This window comes from Dama dama, chromosome 4 (genome assembly GCF_033118175.1).
Source record: "Dama dama isolate Ldn47 chromosome 4, ASM3311817v1, whole genome shotgun sequence".
Classification (NCBI taxonomy): Eukaryota; Metazoa; Chordata; class Mammalia; order Artiodactyla; family Cervidae; genus Dama; species Dama dama.
Genome location: NC_083684.1, coordinates 59941865 through 59959380, shown reverse-complemented (window position 1 = coordinate 59959380; position 17516 = coordinate 59941865). Strand labels below are relative to the sequence as shown.

The 17516-nt window shown below is 53.7% G+C and overlaps 1 protein-coding gene across 1 annotated transcript in view; it reads right to left on the bottom strand.

Annotated features, from left to right (window-relative positions):
* Positions 1 to 2414: 2414 nt before the first annotated feature.
* DHX34 (DExH-box helicase 34) overlaps positions 2415 to 17516 on the bottom strand; it is a 28968-nt gene continuing 13866 nt past the window's right edge. The window contains exons 7-17 of the mRNA XM_061139705.1: positions 15974 to 16148; positions 14446 to 14639; positions 13638 to 13739; positions 11018 to 11260; positions 10651 to 10824; positions 10194 to 10311; positions 7946 to 8052; positions 6851 to 7135; positions 5905 to 6081; positions 5552 to 5690; positions 2415 to 4895 (exon numbers count right to left, since the gene is read on the bottom strand). Coding sequence (XP_060995688.1) covers positions 4762 to 4895; positions 5552 to 5690; positions 5905 to 6081; positions 6851 to 7135; positions 7946 to 8052; positions 10194 to 10311; positions 10651 to 10824; positions 11018 to 11260; positions 13638 to 13739; positions 14446 to 14639; positions 15974 to 16148 — 1848 coding nt within the window. The 3' untranslated portion in view covers positions 2415 to 4761. The remainder of the gene's footprint in view (positions 4896 to 5551; positions 5691 to 5904; positions 6082 to 6850; positions 7136 to 7945; positions 8053 to 10193; positions 10312 to 10650; positions 10825 to 11017; positions 11261 to 13637; positions 13740 to 14445; positions 14640 to 15973; positions 16149 to 17516) is intronic.

Genomic DNA, 17516 nt, shown 5'->3' with positions numbered 1-17516 from the left:
CTCATACTGTGAGAGGGAAGGTAAATGGATGAACCACTCTGAAAACTGTTTAGCAGTTTCTTTTAAACATAAATATACACTCACCTTAAGTGTAGCAATTACCTAAGGCAGCAATTCTGGTCATTAAGTGTTTACCCAAGAGAAATAAAAACAGGACCACATGAAACCTTACATGTGAGCATTCATAGCAACTTTATTTCATAAATAGCACCTCCCCACTGGAAATAACCCAAACATTTAGAGAATGAAGAGTCTGTGGAATATTCAGACAATGGAATACCACAAAAAGGACATGCTGTATGATTCCATTTATGTGAAATTCTAGAAAACAGAAATCTAATAAATGGTGACAGAGAAAAGATCAGCCTGCGGCTGAGGCTGGCTGAGACACTGACCAGAGGCAGGAACCATGGAACTTTCTGGAGTGTTGAAAATGTCCTGTGTTGATTGGGATGGTGGTTACACAAGTGTATTTGCCAAAATGAACTGACATTTTATTGTATGTAAACTGGACCTCAATACATTTTAAAAGAAAAATCACTCTTTCCTGCCTCCCCTCCCCTCCTCTCCCTCCCTCCCCTCTGCAGAGATGACCATTAGTTAAGTTTGCTGTGAATCTGTTACAGCTGGTGTGTAATTCTATTCGGTTATGTGAGCGTAAGCAAACAAAGGGCTTCCCAGGTGGGTGGGTGGCTCGGGGTAAAGAATCCACCTACCAAGTAGGAGACTTAATAGATGTGGGTTTGATGCCTGGGTTGAGACGATCCCCTGGAGGAAGAAATTGCAACCTGCGCCAGTATTCTTGTTTGGAGAATCCCATGAACAGCAGAGCTGGCAGGCCATGGGGTTGCAAACAGTTGGACACGACTAAGAATGCATGCTTGCAAACAAAATGTTTTCATTTTTCAAAAATTGCGATCATTTGACACATGGTTCTGTAACTTGCTCGCTTTCACTTAGTATAACTTGGAGATATTTTTTGTGTCAGCACAAAGCCTGCTTTTGTTTGGCATGTCTGCATAGTGGTCCATTATATTGGGTGGGTTTTATTAATATTTAAGCAGTTTCATATGGAGAGACATTTAAGCTGTTTCCCATCTTTTGTGCCTACACATAAAGCTGGCATGAATATCCTTGAACACATGTTATTTCCAGACATATGTGTGTCTACAGGATAACTTCCTGGAGGTGGAATCACTGGTCCAAGGGAAGGGGCATTTTTACAGGTCATTTGATAAGATTCTCCTGAAGGTCCTTCCAAACAGGCTGTACTGAATTAATTATTTCTCCTAATTTCAAGTGAATCTTAGCATCTTTGTACATTATTCTGGGCCATTTCTATTTCCTCTTCTGTGTGGACTCAAATCTTTTGACTCTGTCCTTCCTAGGCTCTTTGTCATTTCCTTATTGGTTTGTAGCAGCTCTTTATATATTCTAGACCTTAAGCTTCAATTCATCATAGATGTTACAAACACCTCTCCCAGTCTGCTGCTTGTCTTTTGGCTTTGTTCATGACGACTTTACCCACTCAAAACATTTCCATTCCTTTATTGTCTCTATCCCTTTTCTGTTATGGCCCCTGAAAATGACTTCCCAACTCAAGCTCTTAAAACTAGAGAAATAGGGATTTCCCTGGTGGCACAGTGGGTAAGAATCTGCCTGCCAATGCAGGGGACGTGTGTTGATCCCTGGTCCGGGAAGATTCCACATGCCTTGGAGAAACTAAACCTGTGGGTCACAACTACTGAGCCTGAGCTCGAGTCTGTTCTCTGCAATAAGAGAAGCTGCAGCAACGAGAAGCCAGCACACTGCAACGAAGAGCAGCCCCCGCTCCTATTAGAGAAAGACTGAGCACAGAAACGAAGGCCCGGTGCAACCAAAAATAAACATAAAATAAATTTCAAAAGATTTTAAAATACGCGAAAGAAGGGAGGAAACTCTAAATGCCCAGAGACGGCCATAAGAGCATTTATCAGAATTGGGTCACAGCTCCTCAACTGTGTTAAGGCCCTTCCTTCACAGTTCCAGAAGCTCTTACTATTCATTAGTTCCCCAGGGAAACATGTCTATTCTGATAGGTGACCCAGATTGACCCGGATTAAATGCTGGCGAGGCTGTTGGGGAAATGGGTGCTTTCATCTTCTTTGGGGAATTTGTACAACTTCAGTGTAGCAGGATCTTTCAAAATGCAAAGTTGATAGGCATTCATTCACCAATCTTTTAAAATTTGCTCTTGAAGCATGATATACAGAAGAATGCACGGATCTTTGGCTTGGTGAGTTTTCCCAGAAAATGAAATCTACCTGTGCCACCAGCATCCAGACCAAGAAACAGACCTGGAGCGCCCCCTCCAGCAGCCTGGCTGGTGTTGCCCCGCCCCGCCCCCAACCCCCGTTAGGATGCATGGAGCTGTGGTTTAGGCCCTTCTGTTCTAAGAACTGATCACGATTTACTTAACTATTCTTTTGTCAGTAGGCATTTAGTGGGGTTCTAGTTACAAATAATGCTATTGCCAACACACAATACCCTTGTTCGTTTCTGTGGAGTGTGTGTTTACAAGTGGAACTGCCGGGTCATAGAGGACGTGCCCAGGTTCAATTTTGGGAGATTCTCAAAATTTTTTCCCAGTCGTTTTACCAATTAACGCTCCCACCAGCAATGTATGGGAGCTCTGCTTGTGCCACATACTGACTTAGCATTCGGTTTTTTATGTTAGGCATTCTAATGAGCACTATTGTGATATATATTGAGGTTTTAATTGCATCCCTGACGGCTAATGATGGCAAGTATTTTTTCATGGGCTTATTAACCATGCTTTTCTATTTTGGGGGTTTATATTCAGTATTTGCCACTTATAAAGTAGTTGTCTTATTGATTTGAATTTTTTTGTATAACTTAGTTTCTATATTTATGTAATATGTACAGTTAATCATATATGACACATTTGTTATATATAGTATTTTCTCTAGGTCTACACTTGCCTTTGCATTTTTTGTTATTTTTCTTAGTATCTTTTGTAGTTTTCTAATTTTGATTTAGTCCAATTACCATTTTTTACTTGCACTTTTATTTTTATTATATTATTGATTCTAATTGTTTATTAATTTTATTTTTATGTTTATTTAATTATTAGACTTAAGTCCAAGACTTCTGCATCAAAACGAACCTTCTGAGAAAAAGTTTAGCTGCATTCATTTGTCAGAGGAAAAAATCGCTGGAGCAGAGAGGTTAGGGGGCTTTATCCAAGGCCACAAGGTGTTGAAATTTGTCAAATGCCCTTTCTGTTTTTAATAGGGTGAATCGCATTAATTGACTCTCGAACGTTAAATCGACTCTATCACTGGAGAAATGCGCCTGGCCACGATGTACTACTGTTCTTTTTATCTGTGGTATTGTGAATTGCTAAACCCCCAGGAAGTGGTTCTGGGTCTGGCTTTGGCATCAGGGCAGTGCTGGGCCAGAGGCGTCCTCTTCCACGCTGTGAATGAGCCATTGTTGAGTGTCTTGTCTTCAGTCCCTGTCTGCTGGAGGTCACCAGTGAACCCATCCAAGCCTGTCCTCTGCATCCCTAACTATGAATTAAATTGCCTTAGCATTAAGTTGGCCAAAAGTTCATTCGAGTTTTTCCATAGGCTGCTATGAAAAACCCAAATGAAATTTTTGGCCAACCCCACAGATAGCATTGTGCAGTTTATCTATTTCTTCTTGAGTTCAGGTAGTTTATCTCTCTCTTTCTTTCTTGCTGTGTCTCTTGGTCTTTCCTCTACCCCATGATGGTCTCTGTCTTGACCACATCCATCCTGCCATCACCCAGATTTCAACCTGAGTCATAGAATTTAATCACATCACTGTTCACAGCATTCCCTCTCCTTTTCATGTCCGTGGGGGAGACGTGGTAGGGGAGTCCCAAGGGGATGGCTTAGAACTGCCCACGGACAGCAGAGCAGAATGGCCCCCATGACCAGGCAGCCCGTGGGCCCACAGAACACTGACCCCACCCCACCCAGCTCCCAAAGCCGCACATGAGAATGGGCCAATCCGGGGTCTCCGAGTTCGAGGGAAAGCAGAGGCCATGAGGATAGACTCTGGGAGAGCGGTCACCAGGGGTGATCAGACCCTGGACCTGCAGCCTGAGGTCCCTGCTGCTGCTGCTAAGTCGCTTCAGTCGTGTCCGACTCTGTGCGACCCCATAGATGGCAGCCCACCAGGCTCCTCCGTCCCTGGGATTCTCTAGGCAAGAATACTGGAATGGGTTGCCACCGCCTTCTCCAATCTGAGGTCCCTGCTCAGCCTGCTCAGCCTCAACTCCCGGGATTTACCCCAGGACGCATCAGGTGGCCACTGCAATAGGAGGGATGAGTCAGACCACGGGGGAGGACCAGCAGAGATGGCTGCTGATTTCTGGATGTGTGCGCACACGTGCTCAGTCATGTCTATGCAACCCCATGGACTACAGCACGCCAGGCTCCTCTGTCCATGGGGAGTCTCCAGGCAAAAACACTGGAGTGGGTTGCCATTTCCTTCTCCAGGGGATCTTCCCGACCTAGGGATCCAACCCGCCTCTCCTGCGTCTCTTGCATTGGCAGGCAGGTTTTTACCACTGCACCACCTGGGATGCCCACTTTATGGATGAGCAGGCTTAAAGACCCGAGTCCATCAGTGAGAGTTTATTCACGGGCTGGGCCCAGGTCAGAGTTCCGAGCCTAGGCTGGGAGCGAGGGCGGCAGTCCTGGTCTTGGCCCTGGTCCGGGACAGCTGGGCTCACACGTGCTGCCTCCGGTGCCGCAGAATTTCCGTGGGCGTGAACAGAAAGTCCTTCTGGCAGGCCTCACAGTGGTAGGGCTTCTGCAGGGCAGATGCCTTCTGGAGGGGCTCGGGGGCAGCTTCCTCAGCCCCTAGGGGAGAGAAGGGGGTTGAGGGGGATGCTTCACTGAATGCTCTCACCCCCACCCAAATACCAGGAAACCCTGCGGCTCAGGCGCTCTCCTGGCCTCTGGGGAATTCCAACTCTGTCTCCTTCAGGAAGCCATCCCTGATTAATACACACACAGAGAGGCAAGTCTTTACTCTGTGTCCCCACAGGGTGAGAGAGACAAAGACACAAGTGGAGACACAGAGACAGAGAGAGCCCTGGGGGGGGACCACATGGCCCCGCAGCCATCTCCCCGTGAGCACCAGCGTGTGACGTGGGATGCACCACAGTAGGCTCTGCCCAGGTCTACGCGCTGCGGCATCCTCCAGGTGACAACAGGGTGGATGTGGCCAAGGCAGAGACGGCTTGGGGACAACAGAGAAAAAGAGAAACAGAAACGCAGAGGCAGATCAGACAGAAGGCGACAGAGACCAAGAGAGACAGACAGAGACACGAGAATGAGGTGGCTCCAGGCCTTCCTTGTCCAGGGCTCTGGGTCTCAGTGACAAAGCCCATATGTGGCACAAGCCAGGCAGAGGGTTGAGGTCGTGGATCCCCAGACTGGGGAGCAAACGCCCAGATGCAGACTGGATGGACAGCTGGGCGGACACAGGCATCTGGGCCCTGCGCCAGCCTCACCTGGGGGGCCGTCCTGCGGGGCCTCGGGGCAGGTGTTCTCATGGGCGATGCGCTCCAGGGGCGTCAGGGGCATGTGCAAGCCGCAGTGCGGGCAGGTCCAGAAAGTGCGGAGACAGTCGCTGTACAGGTCCTTGTCGCTCTGTGACAGTCGGGCTGTGTCAGGGCTTGGCTCCCTGCCCCGCTCCCCACCGCCAGCCTGGGACCTTCCCAGAAGTCCTCCGGGCTGGCAGGCCCTTTCTGAAAATGCATCCCTGGACTAAGCTGGAATGTGGTTGAGGGTGCCGGGGGGAATCTCTAAAATCCCACTCTCAGGGGCAGGAGGACGAGGGGCCAAGGTGCGTGTCCATGCTCACCGTGAGGCAGTTGTAGGTAAGGAAGTCAGTGACTGCGTAGCCCCCTTTGGTGGGGTGGGGGGACGGGGTAGAGTTGCCAAAGAGGCCAGGGAGACTGGGAGCAGCCGTGATGGTCTGGGGTCCCACATAGAGGTTCTGGACTTCCAGCCCTGTGAGCCGCCGGAGGCTGTAGGAAACCTGAGCAAAGAGAGACAGGAGATAGAGCAGACAGACTCTATCAGCAGACAGGAGATAGGTAGACATAATGGGAGCACCTGGATCCAGCTGTGCCTGAAGTCCACCCCTGGACTTCTCAGTTATATGGGTCAATTGCTTAAGCCACTCACACCCTGGTTTCGGATACTCATGACCAAAGGCTTGTCTAGAACACTCCCTTACCTGCTTTCCCCAGTCCCCTTCTGTCCTCATCCCTTGTGGGAACACATTCAGACCTCAAGTCTGACCTTCAAGTGTGGCCACCTTGCCTCTTCTACTCTCTCATGTCAGCCAGTTCCCCTTTCTCCAGTCCTCTAGGTCCCACCACATCCATGTGTAGTAGAATCAGAAGTAATTCTCAACCCACACACCACATAAAGAAGTGGGGGTTCGGTTTCAAGCATGCTCTGTCCAATTCTTGCCATCTGTCTTCCAGGCACCTCACAGCTTCTCTCTCATATCATGTACACCCTTAACCGCTACTAAGGGGTAACCTGCACCCCAGATGCAGCAGGTATTCTTGCGCATCTGTTGAATAAGGGCTGCAGGGCTTAATGGGGTGGCTCCTGGGGTCAAATCTTGGGTTCACCCTTATCAGCTGTGTGACCTTGAGCCTGTCATCAACCTCCCTGGTTTGAAAAGCCCCAAATGTGGGCATCTCGATGAGCTAGAAGCCAGGGCCCTCCAGAACCTTCATCCCTATGGCTGACGGCCCCTCCAGCCAAGGGGCAGGTGCCCGGGAGGTGGGTACCTTGGATGTCATGAACTGCAACAGCTCCCTGCTCAGAGCCGCCACCTCCTTGTGGTCGACAAGGGCTTCCTCCTCCTCCTCCTCTTCGTTCTCCAGCCGCCTCCGGGCCTGGCGGGCCAGCTGCCGGTCCAGGGCGCTTTCCCAGTGGGCCCGGAGCCGCAGGGAAGCCGCCAGGAGCCGGACAGCACTCTCGGTGTCTGCGAGCTGGAGCTCCAGCCAGCCATCGGCCACTAGGCGGGAGCAGTCACCATTGGTGTCCAGGGACCGGCTGAACAGCAGGAGGGACTGGAAGCGAGGGGGCAGGAGACAGGAAGCAGTGGACAGGCGTGACGCCATCTGAGAGCGGCCTCCGCCCGACTGGGCTCCTGCCCGTCCCCCATTCACCCACCCCCATCCTCGGTCCCCACCACCATCCGCTCCTGTGCTACGACTGCAGTCGCCTCCCTGCTGGGCTCGCGGACTCTGCCCCATGTCAGTCCCCGATCCAGCTCTGCTCAGAACCCTCTGGTGGTGGGGAGGAGGGAGATCTGGTCTCACCCTCCTCCCTGACCTCCCCTCAGCCTCTCCCCCCCACCCTGACTCTGCTCCAGCCATGCATGTGGTGCCCCAGGGCCTTTGCACTTGCTCTTCCCCCTAGGTCGCTCTTCCCCCAGAGATCCCTACAACCCCTCCCACGTTCAGGCCTTTGCCTCACTGCACCTTCTCAGTGAGGCCCACCCAGATGGCCTAATCCCATACTAGAGCCTGCCCCCTTCCCTGCCCTCCCCTCCCCAGCCCCTTCACCCTATTCTTTGCGCTCTGCTCTATCATTCATGGCGGCACGGTGTTTATTGCGGCTGCCCGCCCTTCCCAGTGAGATGTGAGCTCCGGCGGGGCAGGGACCGGGTCCTGCCTTGCGTGTCTTCCCCAGTGCTGGCACGGGGCAGGAGCTCGGCCAGTAATGACTGGATACCAGGAGGAGGAGACAGCAGCCAGCCTGGGGGCAGACAGCTCCTCCAGGCCCGCCCCCACCCCCGGGGCCCCTGCCCCGAGGAACACAGCCATGGCATTGGCAGGCAGTCGGGAGGGAGGCGGGGAGGCTGGGGTGGGACCCACCTGCAGAGCAGGGATGCGGACACAGTTCACCAGGTATGGTTTGTTGGTCTCCAGGAGGGAGACGAAGGCGACAAGCTGGTGCTTGCTGCTCATCTTGTCCCTGTCATCTGAGAGAGTCAAGGGGACAGCTCAGCATCCCCTCCCCACCCCACCCCCCAACACACACCCGTCATTTCCCCCAGGGGAGGTCTGTCCCGCCCCCGCTATTCCAGTGAAGTGTTAGTCACTACAGTCGTGTCTGACTCTGTGACCCCATGGACTGTAGCCCGCCAGGCTCCTCTGTCGGTGGGATTTCCCAGGCAAGAATACTGGAGTGGGTAGCCATTCCCTTCTCCCGGGGATCTTCCTGACCCAGGGATCAAACCCAGGTCTCCTGCACTGCAGGCAGATTCTTTACCATCTGAGCCACCAGGGAAGCCCCATTCAAGTGTCCACACAAAGAACATGTATAAGGATAAAATGTCTGTGGCATATTCTTAAACACTCTGCCAAGCTCAATGTGATTTCGGCTATGCAGTGATATTAAGAATTGTTGCTAATTTTGTTAGGGCTGATGGATGACAGCACTGTGGTGATACAAAATAACTGTCCTTATGAATAGGATTTTTATTATTACTACTAACTGGTAAGATGTCTGGAACTTGCTTTAACATGCTCCAGCAAAGACGGGGGAAAAAATTCAAGGGGACAGAATAAACAAGGATGGAAAATGCTGATGGCTGCACCTGGGTAAGGTCACAGAGGGTTCATCACAGTCTCTCTACTTAAAAGATGCCTGGAACTTTCTAAATGTTTTCAAAAAGGAGAAAAATGGGATTTTCTGGTGGTTCAGGGTAAACAATCCACCTGCCAAGGCAGGAGACATGGGTCTGATCTCTGATCCAGGAAGACCCCACATGTCTGCAGAGCTACTAAGCCCATGCACCTCAGCTACTCAGCCTGTGCTCCAGAGGCTGGGGGCCACAACGAGAAGCCTGCGCACTGCGGTTGGAGAAGAGCCCGTGCAGCAACAAAGACCCAACACGGCCAAAAATAAAATAAATGCATAAATCATTAGTTTTTAAAACAGAGAAACACCATGTACAGTAAGTCCCCTACACACAAACCTCCAGACTGCAAACTTTCGAAGATGTGAACGTATTATAAACCTATTACAGTACTAGATAACTGATTGTGTTAGATGGGTCCTAGCTGTGTTAAGACTTATGAACAAACAGGACTTATGAACATGTTCTTAGAATGGAACTCGTTCATATGTAGGGGACTTACTGTAATAGGAAGAGGATAAATTGACTAGGAATTTACACAACTTAAAGATTAGAGGGACTTCCCTAGTGGTCCAGTGGCTAAAGGCCTGAGCTCCCAATGCAGGGGTCTGGGTTCGATCCCTAGTCAGGGAAATGGATCCCACACGGCCCAACTAAGAGTTCGAATGCCTCAACTAAGACCCAGTGCAGTCAAACAAATAAATAAACATTAAAAAAAAAAAAAAGATGTCATGTCGATGTATGGCAGAAACTAACACGATACTGTAAAGCAATTCTCCTTCATAAAGAATAAATAACTTTTTTTTACAAAGAAAAAGATTAGCAAGAAAATTTCAAATTCTATCTTTAGTGTTTAAAATCATCAACTTTATCTGGTGGGGTTACTATCTGCATTTTAACGCAGTGTGTTACTTTCTTTACAAACAAGAGAAGGATGAGTTGTGTTTCAGCACTCAAAGCCCACAACACCCAGGGCGTGAAGCCCCACTGGAGCGCAGGGCCTGCACCTGGCAAAGGGCGCCCCTGCAGACCGGCCTGGCCCGAGTGGCCACCTTTTGGCCTGGATCCCACTAGAAGGCAGATCGAGTGCAACTGCCTGAACACTGGGGCTGGGGGACCACCCGCCCAGGGAAGGACCGAGCCCTGAGGTTCACAGAGCTCCCTTGACTCCTCTCCTGGCAGGTGCTGCCCTAATGGTGCAAACCTCAGGCCTCGGGACCGGCTCCAGACAGCCAGCACCACATGGGGAGGGTGAGGCTCGGTGGAGAGAGGCGTAGACCCCCCAAGGCCACCCAGCCAGGCGTGGCTCTTGGGACCTGCAGGTCTCAGGTCAGCAGCCCCAGGGAAGGCAGAGGATGGGAGGTGTGAGGGGGCAACCCCCGATGGCAAGGGGCACCCCGAGATCACTGTGCCCCCGCACACCCCCAGCGGAAGGCTTCTCCCACCCCCGCCTGGGCTCCCGGCGCCTGGGCTCCCAGTACCTCGGCTCCCGTCGCTGCCCCTGGCCGCCTGCTCCTGCATGTGCAGCACCTCGGGGCTATTGGTGAAGACGCAGGTGGGGTGCAGCACAACACCCTGCTTGGTCTGGGTGTGGAAGATCTGAAGGCGTGGAAGGCGGATGCCAGGGGACAGAGGCTCAGACCTGCTCTCCCCCCTGCCAGGTTCCCTCCTCCTCATCGCAACGCAAAACCCCCTCCTCCAGGAAGCCCTCCCTGATTCCCTCCCACGCTGATCAGGTGCCCCTGTCCCCTCAGCCCCTGGGTCCCCATCCCACTCTGGGTCACTGTCTGGGCACGAGTCTCTCCCCCACCCCCATCATTAGACTGCACCCCACAAGGACAGGGCCAGGGCTGCCTCGGTCAGTGCTCTAACCCCAGCACAGAGCAGGCACTGGGAAGGGGTGACAGGTGACAAGACACGGATAGGAAGGAGACACACCTGGTCCGAGTCCTTGCGGCCGCTGTTGAGCGGGTCGGGGATGGCGAGCTGCGGGTAGAGGCCCCGGCCAAGCACCAGCTTGAGCAGGGCCATCTGGTCCCGAGTCAGGGCCTGGGCTGAGCTGGTGGCCGCCTGCAGCTGCTCCAGATTGTGTCGGAGCTTAAAGTTCACGTCCTGGGGACAACACAGGGGAAGGTGGGTTCCTGAGGCCCTTCCCACCGCCCAAGGGGTTGGAACTGGGGTCTGGGGATCCCAGGGGTTCAGTAGACACCTGTCCACGGAAACCAACCTCCTGAGATGAGGAGTCCCCGCTCTGATAAACTCCATCCCCACCGCCCCAGGCCCCAGACCGCCAATGGCGCCCCACCTGGATGTCCACGCTGTCGCCGGCCCCCCGGGAGGCTGAGCCACCCCGGTCCTCGTCGCTGGACCAGCCGTCCTGGTCGTCCTGGACTCGCAGCACTTTGCGCTTGCGCCCCGCGCCCTCCTCGTGCCGGCGCTTCAGCTGATAGAGCGCCTGGCGCTCCCGCCGCTGCTGCAGCCGACTATAGCTGTCCCCTGGCTGCAGTGCCCGGGTGCCGGCCACCAGCCCGTGGTCCTCCAACAGTTCCTGGGGGCGGATGGAGCCCGAGTCAGGGACACGGTCAGGCGCACTCTGGGCCCAGACGCACGTTCCAGTTGGGGGCCTGCAGCTGGCTGGCCCATGACCTCACCCTTTGAGCCACCTTGTCCTCAAATGACAAACAGGGACCCTCCTGGGAACTCCCAGCTGGAGCTGAAAGGGGCTATACCAGAACCACTTTCTGGGAATTCTCTGGTGGTCCAGTGGTTAGCATTCGGCGCTTTCACTGCTAGGGCCCAAGTTCGATCCCTGGTCAGGGAAGTAAAAACAACTCTTTGCATGGTGCTGGGCACATGACTGTTTTAGGAAAGAGAACTGTCTTCATCGCTGGCCAACAGAACACCCAGGCCAGGGGACAGGAGAGAGGAGAGGAGGCCGGGTGATCATTACCATGCAGGGTCCTCGCTGGGGCCTCAGGTCACACAGCCTCTCCACCCAGCTGTCCCCGGGCTCTGGTTACACGCCCACCTGCCCCTCCAGGCCTGCACCAGCCCCTTGAGGTTCCTACAGTAAAACGCTTCTCACAGTGTGGTGCTTTGGCCAATAACAGCAGCAGCATCTGGGATCATCTCGAAGTTGTCACAAATACCAGGGCTTCCCTAGTGACCGAGTGGTAAAGAACCCGCCTGCCAATGCAGGAGACTCAGGTTCGATCCCTGGTCCGGGAAGGTCCCATATGCCTCGGAGCAACTAAGCCTCTGCACCACAACTACTTAGCCTACGCTCTAGAGCCCCGGAGCCTCAGTTACTGAGCCCACACGCCCTGGAGCCCGTGCCCTGCAGCAAGAGAAGCGCTGCAATGAGAAGTCTGTGCGCCGCAACTAGAGAGTAGCCCCCGCTAGCTGCAACAAAGATCCAGTACAGTCATAAATAAATAAATAAAATTATTTAAAAAAAGAAATGTCAACACCTGCGCCCCACCCAGAACGACTGAATCACAATCTCCGGGGTGGGGTGCGGAATCTAGAAATCATGGACCCTCCCCATGACTCCAAAGCCCCTGAGAAACCTCCTGCCCACACCTCCAGAAACAGCGTCCCAGGGAACCTACTGGATTGACCCTCTGTTTCTCATTGAGCCCCAACCAATGAGAAGAGGCAGGATATCTCATGGGAGTGAGAAAAGGAAAAGCACCCCCACTTTTCTCCCGTTTCTCAGCATCTGGGGCCCAACAAAGGTTGAACCACCACTCTTTAGAAAGTCAAAGACGTTGAGAGATGATGTCAAGTACGAAGGGGATGTCTGAATGTGGGGACACATTAACACACGGGAGGCCTTGGTGGTGACTGCACACTCCAAGATCTGCAGCCAAGGGGAATGGCTACATCAGAGGCTGTTTTATTTTATTTTCATTCCGTGGCATGCCACACAACAGGGGGCTAGAATTCCCCAGCACCAGAGCCTTTTTGTGCTCGAAGGGAAAGATGCCCGTGGAATATTAATGACACAAACCACCTGCAGAACCACATCTTAATAACAACAATAAAAATTGCAGGGATTACCTGGTGGTCCAGTGGTTACAAATCCACCACCATGTAATGCAGGGGACATCAGTTCGCCCCCTGGTCTGGGAAGATCCCACATGCTGCAGAGTAACTAAGTCCGGTGCCCCAACCCCTGAAGCCCACCCACCCTAGAGCCCGTGCTCCACAACAAGTGAAGCCACGGCAGTGAGAAGCCCGAGCACCACAACTAGAGAGGAGCCCCGCTTGCAGCAACTAGAGAAAGCCTGCGCTCAGCAATGAAGACCTAGCACGGCCCAAATAAAGGAATAAAGTAGATACAAAAAAAACTGCAAAGTATTAACTCATTTAGTCCTCACAGGAATGCTGGAGGCAGGACTATTTTTTGCTTCCCCATTTTCTGAGGGAGAAGCTGAGGCCCTGAGAGGCCCGGTAACTTGCCGGAGGTTGAACTGCTAGCAAGCAGCAGAGCTCAGATTCAGTGCTGAGGTGTCCCGCTCCAGACGGTGCCTCTAACCATCACTACTGAAGCCCACCCACCCTAGCCCATGCTCCACACCTCCCAGCACTCGGCCTGCGTGGCCACCTCAGCACCCCAGCTCGAGAATGAGGCTCTTCGTGAGGATGTGACTCGTGACAGCAGACCTTGTCCACTCCTCCAGGAAGCCCTCCTGGATTTTCACCCCTTTGCCCTGGCCCCACCCAACACCTAGCCATGTGATGGTGGGGGAGGTGGGTGTGGGGAGGGGCTTTGACGATGCTGTCAGAGAAGAGGAGATGCCACGCCGTGGAGGGTGTTCACGCATACTCTCCCTCTACCTCTTCCCACCCCCATGCCCCAAGTCTGTTCCTGGCTGCCTTCCCCCAGGGGGCTGGCCCCCACCCCTTCTCCCAGGCCTCACCTTGAACTGGCGCCGCAGGTTGGCCATCTCGTACAGCCGGTGCTCCTCAATGCCACGGTGGCGGCACCACTTGCGTGAGTTTCTGCCCCGTTCAGATTTCACCTGAGTGGAGGTCCAAATGCCAGGAGGTCAGGGCCTGACCAGCCGAGGGAAGGGGTAGGGGTGCTGACCCACCACCTAGACAAGACCCAACACCAGCCACTGGGAAGATGTGAGGCTGGCGGGAGACCTGTCAGCCCTCCCTCAACGATACCTGCTCTCCTTCTTCCAGGTCTCAGCCCCAATGCCTCCTCATACAGGAAGTCCTCCCAGACTACTAAGGGTCAGACAGCCCTCTGGGGCTCTCTGAGCCCTGGCGACTCCCCATTGCAGCCCATTCTGGGTGGTCACTGTCCAGGGACGGTCTGCCTCCCTGCACTGGACTGGGAGTTGCAGGAGGGCAGGGCCAGGTGAGTTTAGTCACCACCAGGTCCCTAGCACAGCTCAGGACAGGACCAGGCCTGGTCAGGGAACATGTGTTCAATACACAGACACCCCCTAAGGCCAGGGAACATGTGTTCAATACACAGATACTCCCTAAGGCATCTAAAAAGCCGACAGTGCTGGCTTTAGTCAGTGCTTAGAGACCCCAGGCTCCCCTCAGCACGTGCTCGTCCCAGGAAAAGTGGATTCGGGGTTCTCCCCAGCCAGGCCCGGTCTGCAGGGGCCTCAGGGGTCCTCCCTGGGGTGGGGGTGGAGCGCAAAGCCCTGATTCCATGCAGAATGACAGCCAGGCAGCTGGGGTGGGGGAGGGTGCTGCCAAGCTCACCTGCACCCAGGTGTTGAAGACGTTGAAGAGCGTGAAGGGGTCGCCCTGGTCACTCTCCAGGGGCCGCCGCGCCGCCGCGCACTCGGGGTTGCTCTGGGTGCTGCGGGTGAAGGGCGTCTGGACGCTGAGGGCAGCGGCAATGGTGAGAACGGGCTCGGCCAGGTGGAACATGGAGCCCAGGATCAGCATCTTTCCTGGGGGAGGACCCACGCTGAGCCTCCTGGGTGCCCGACGGCGTTCCCCACTCCTCAGGTGCCCGACCCACTCTCCACCTTACCCCCAGAGGGCCTCAGGAGCCAGGGGGACAGAATCACATCCAGAATCACCTCCCAGTGTGATGAAAGACTGCTTCCACCTGCCAGTGGAAGTGACCTGACTCATCCTCACTGTTCCCCTGCCTACCTTTCCAGAAAGTTCCTGTTACACAGCTAGCCTCATAAGATAAAGATGGGCAGAAAAACAAGGCTGTCCCTGAACCCTTAATTCTGTTACCTCAGGCAAGTCCCTCCACCTCTCGGTGCCTCTGTTTTTCCATCTGTGAAATGGGCTAACAGCAGCGTCTACATGCTGTGAGCATGAACTGTTTCACTGTGAAGCACTGGGTGCTTACTGGCACGGAGGAAGACTGGCAATGAGCCACCTGGGCCCAGAACTGCTCGGCACCGCGTCATCTGTGCCGCCCGCCCCGCAGGGCTCAGGGACCGACGGTGCCAGCCTGGCTGGGGCGTGCCTCCCTGACGAGTGCCTCCCTGGACGCGCTTTCTCTGAGCCTTGTTTTCCTCATTTGTACAACAGGGACGCCTGAGGCCCTACCCTCACCAGATGAAAATGAAATAAGGGCCACAGAGTCTTCCACGCTGACATACAGCAAAGGCTCACAGAACATTCTCTTTCTTCTCAGATCCGATTCTCTCTGCACCATCCCTGTCCTCTTGTAACACAAACAGAAATCACTTCCATAGCCGTGGGAGGCCCTCAGGGTGGGCGGTACCCAGCCTGCTGCCCATACTGCAGCTCTACCGTGTCACAATGACGGGGACTTTAACATTGACGCAGGCAGCAAGCTCCCTTGAGCACCAGGCTTGGGAAATGATGCCCCAGGTGGCAGAGCTCAGCTGGGACTATTCTCTGGGCCATGGATGGTTGGTAAATACAGAATGTCCTGAGTCAGGAGAATTGGGCAAGATGAAGATGAATATGCCTCGGTTAGCAAGCTCCTTGGGAGGGGCTGGCATGATCAGGGATGAGTAAGAGGAAGAGGCTGGCAGTTTTGACATCCTTATAACCACAGGAAGGCGGGTACCAGGGTGAAGTTGGGGCTGGGCTGGGCACAGGAAAGAAGCATCTGTTTTGTTTACTGCTGTAACCCTGGTGCTAGAACAGTGTGTGGCACAGAGGACCTGTGAATGAATGGACAGGGCCCAGAGACAGAACAGCCTTGCCTCCAGGTCACTCAGAGAGTGAGCAGCGTCCCACACCCATTCTCAGGACCCTCCGTGATCACCCCCAGGGGGGCGGTGGTCCTCACCAATCACGACGTCCACTGGCAGTTGTGCCAGCAGGGACCCGATGGGGGTGAGGGCCTCTGAGCTGTCCAGCGCCCCCTGGTCCCGGAGGTAGAGGATGGCCGTCTCCAAGCTGGTTGGTGGTGGGGGCTCGATGAACGGGAAGGTTCGGGGGTCCCCCACACTCATGCTCTTCATCTGGAATGACAGTCAAACCCCTCAGGAATGGGGAACACAGGAGCCACTGGGGAACACTGGGGGACCTGTGACACTTTAAAACGCCCAGAGGAAGGGGACAGACGCATACCTATGGCTGATTCATGCTGGCATACGGCAGAAACCAACACAATGTGCTGAAGCAATTATCCCCCAATTAAAATTAAAATAAATTTTAAAAATACATCCAATGTCAAGACTCACTGTACAGAAGTGGGGAAGGCGGACCATTATCTGTCTGTCCGTCCACCTAGCAGCTCTTCTCCTAGACTCTAGCCACAGAGCAAGCACGTGATCTAAGCTGGACCATTTGAGGTGTCACAGCCACTGACAAAGGGATGAGCACGTGACCTGAGCTGGGCCAATCAGAATCCTTCCCTGGGACTTTGCAGCCTGGAGCTGAGGAGAGGTGCTCCAGCACCCACTCTGGTTCTGAGGGGCCAGTGTGGAAGCCCAAAGCAGCTGAAGTTATTTTTCCCACTGCCTGGAAATCAGCCAATCCACAGCAGATGGAGAAATCCTTTATTTTTTTCTTAAGCCTGACCTCTCCCAACATGGACTCACAAATCCATAAAATCCCCTTTTCTGAAAACAACAGCTTCAGTCGGGTTTCTATCACTTTCAACAAGAGCATCCTGATTATCTCAGTGGCACAGAGGGGCTCGTGGGGAGGAAGAGGTGAAGTGTGTACCCATCGCCAGACCTGGCATGGCTCAGGGAAAACAGCACCTCTCTGGTGAGTGGATGAAGGTAAGGCTGGCGTGGAGGCTCATGTGACCCTGAGAGAGTGAGGACAGAGCTCAGAGAGCCAGGGACTCAGCCAAAGTCTCTGGGCGAAGTGACTTCTCCCCTGGCCCTGATCTGGAGGCCACCGGAAGTTCTAGGCCATCCAGCCCTCAACCAGCCATCCCACTGTCCTCCCTGGTTACCGAGCCCTGGTGCTGTCTGGCAGACCACTAGCACTTGTTAAAAGACCTTCAAGCTAGGAGTTCTGGGTGGGGGGATATTATTACATGATTCCAACATGTAACTGGGACTGCGAATCACTGCTCTGATCCCGTCAGGCAACACCCTCCCTCCCTTCCTCCTGGACAATTACAGGTCACAGAGTGGAAGGCAGGATGGGAGGCCGGCCAAGGCGGCTGGCAAAGTGCGGGGAGCCGGCCTGACTGCTCAGGCTCTTTCTTGGCCCTGAGAGAGATCTAAGAGGTCCCTCTCTGTCCCGCCACCCCTGATTTATTCAAGTGCAAATTGGCCTTTCTCACCTCCCTCAAGGAAATTGCTGTAGCCACCATTTGCCCATTCTCCTGACTCTGATAAGATTATCGGGCTCCTGTGAATGGTTTATGT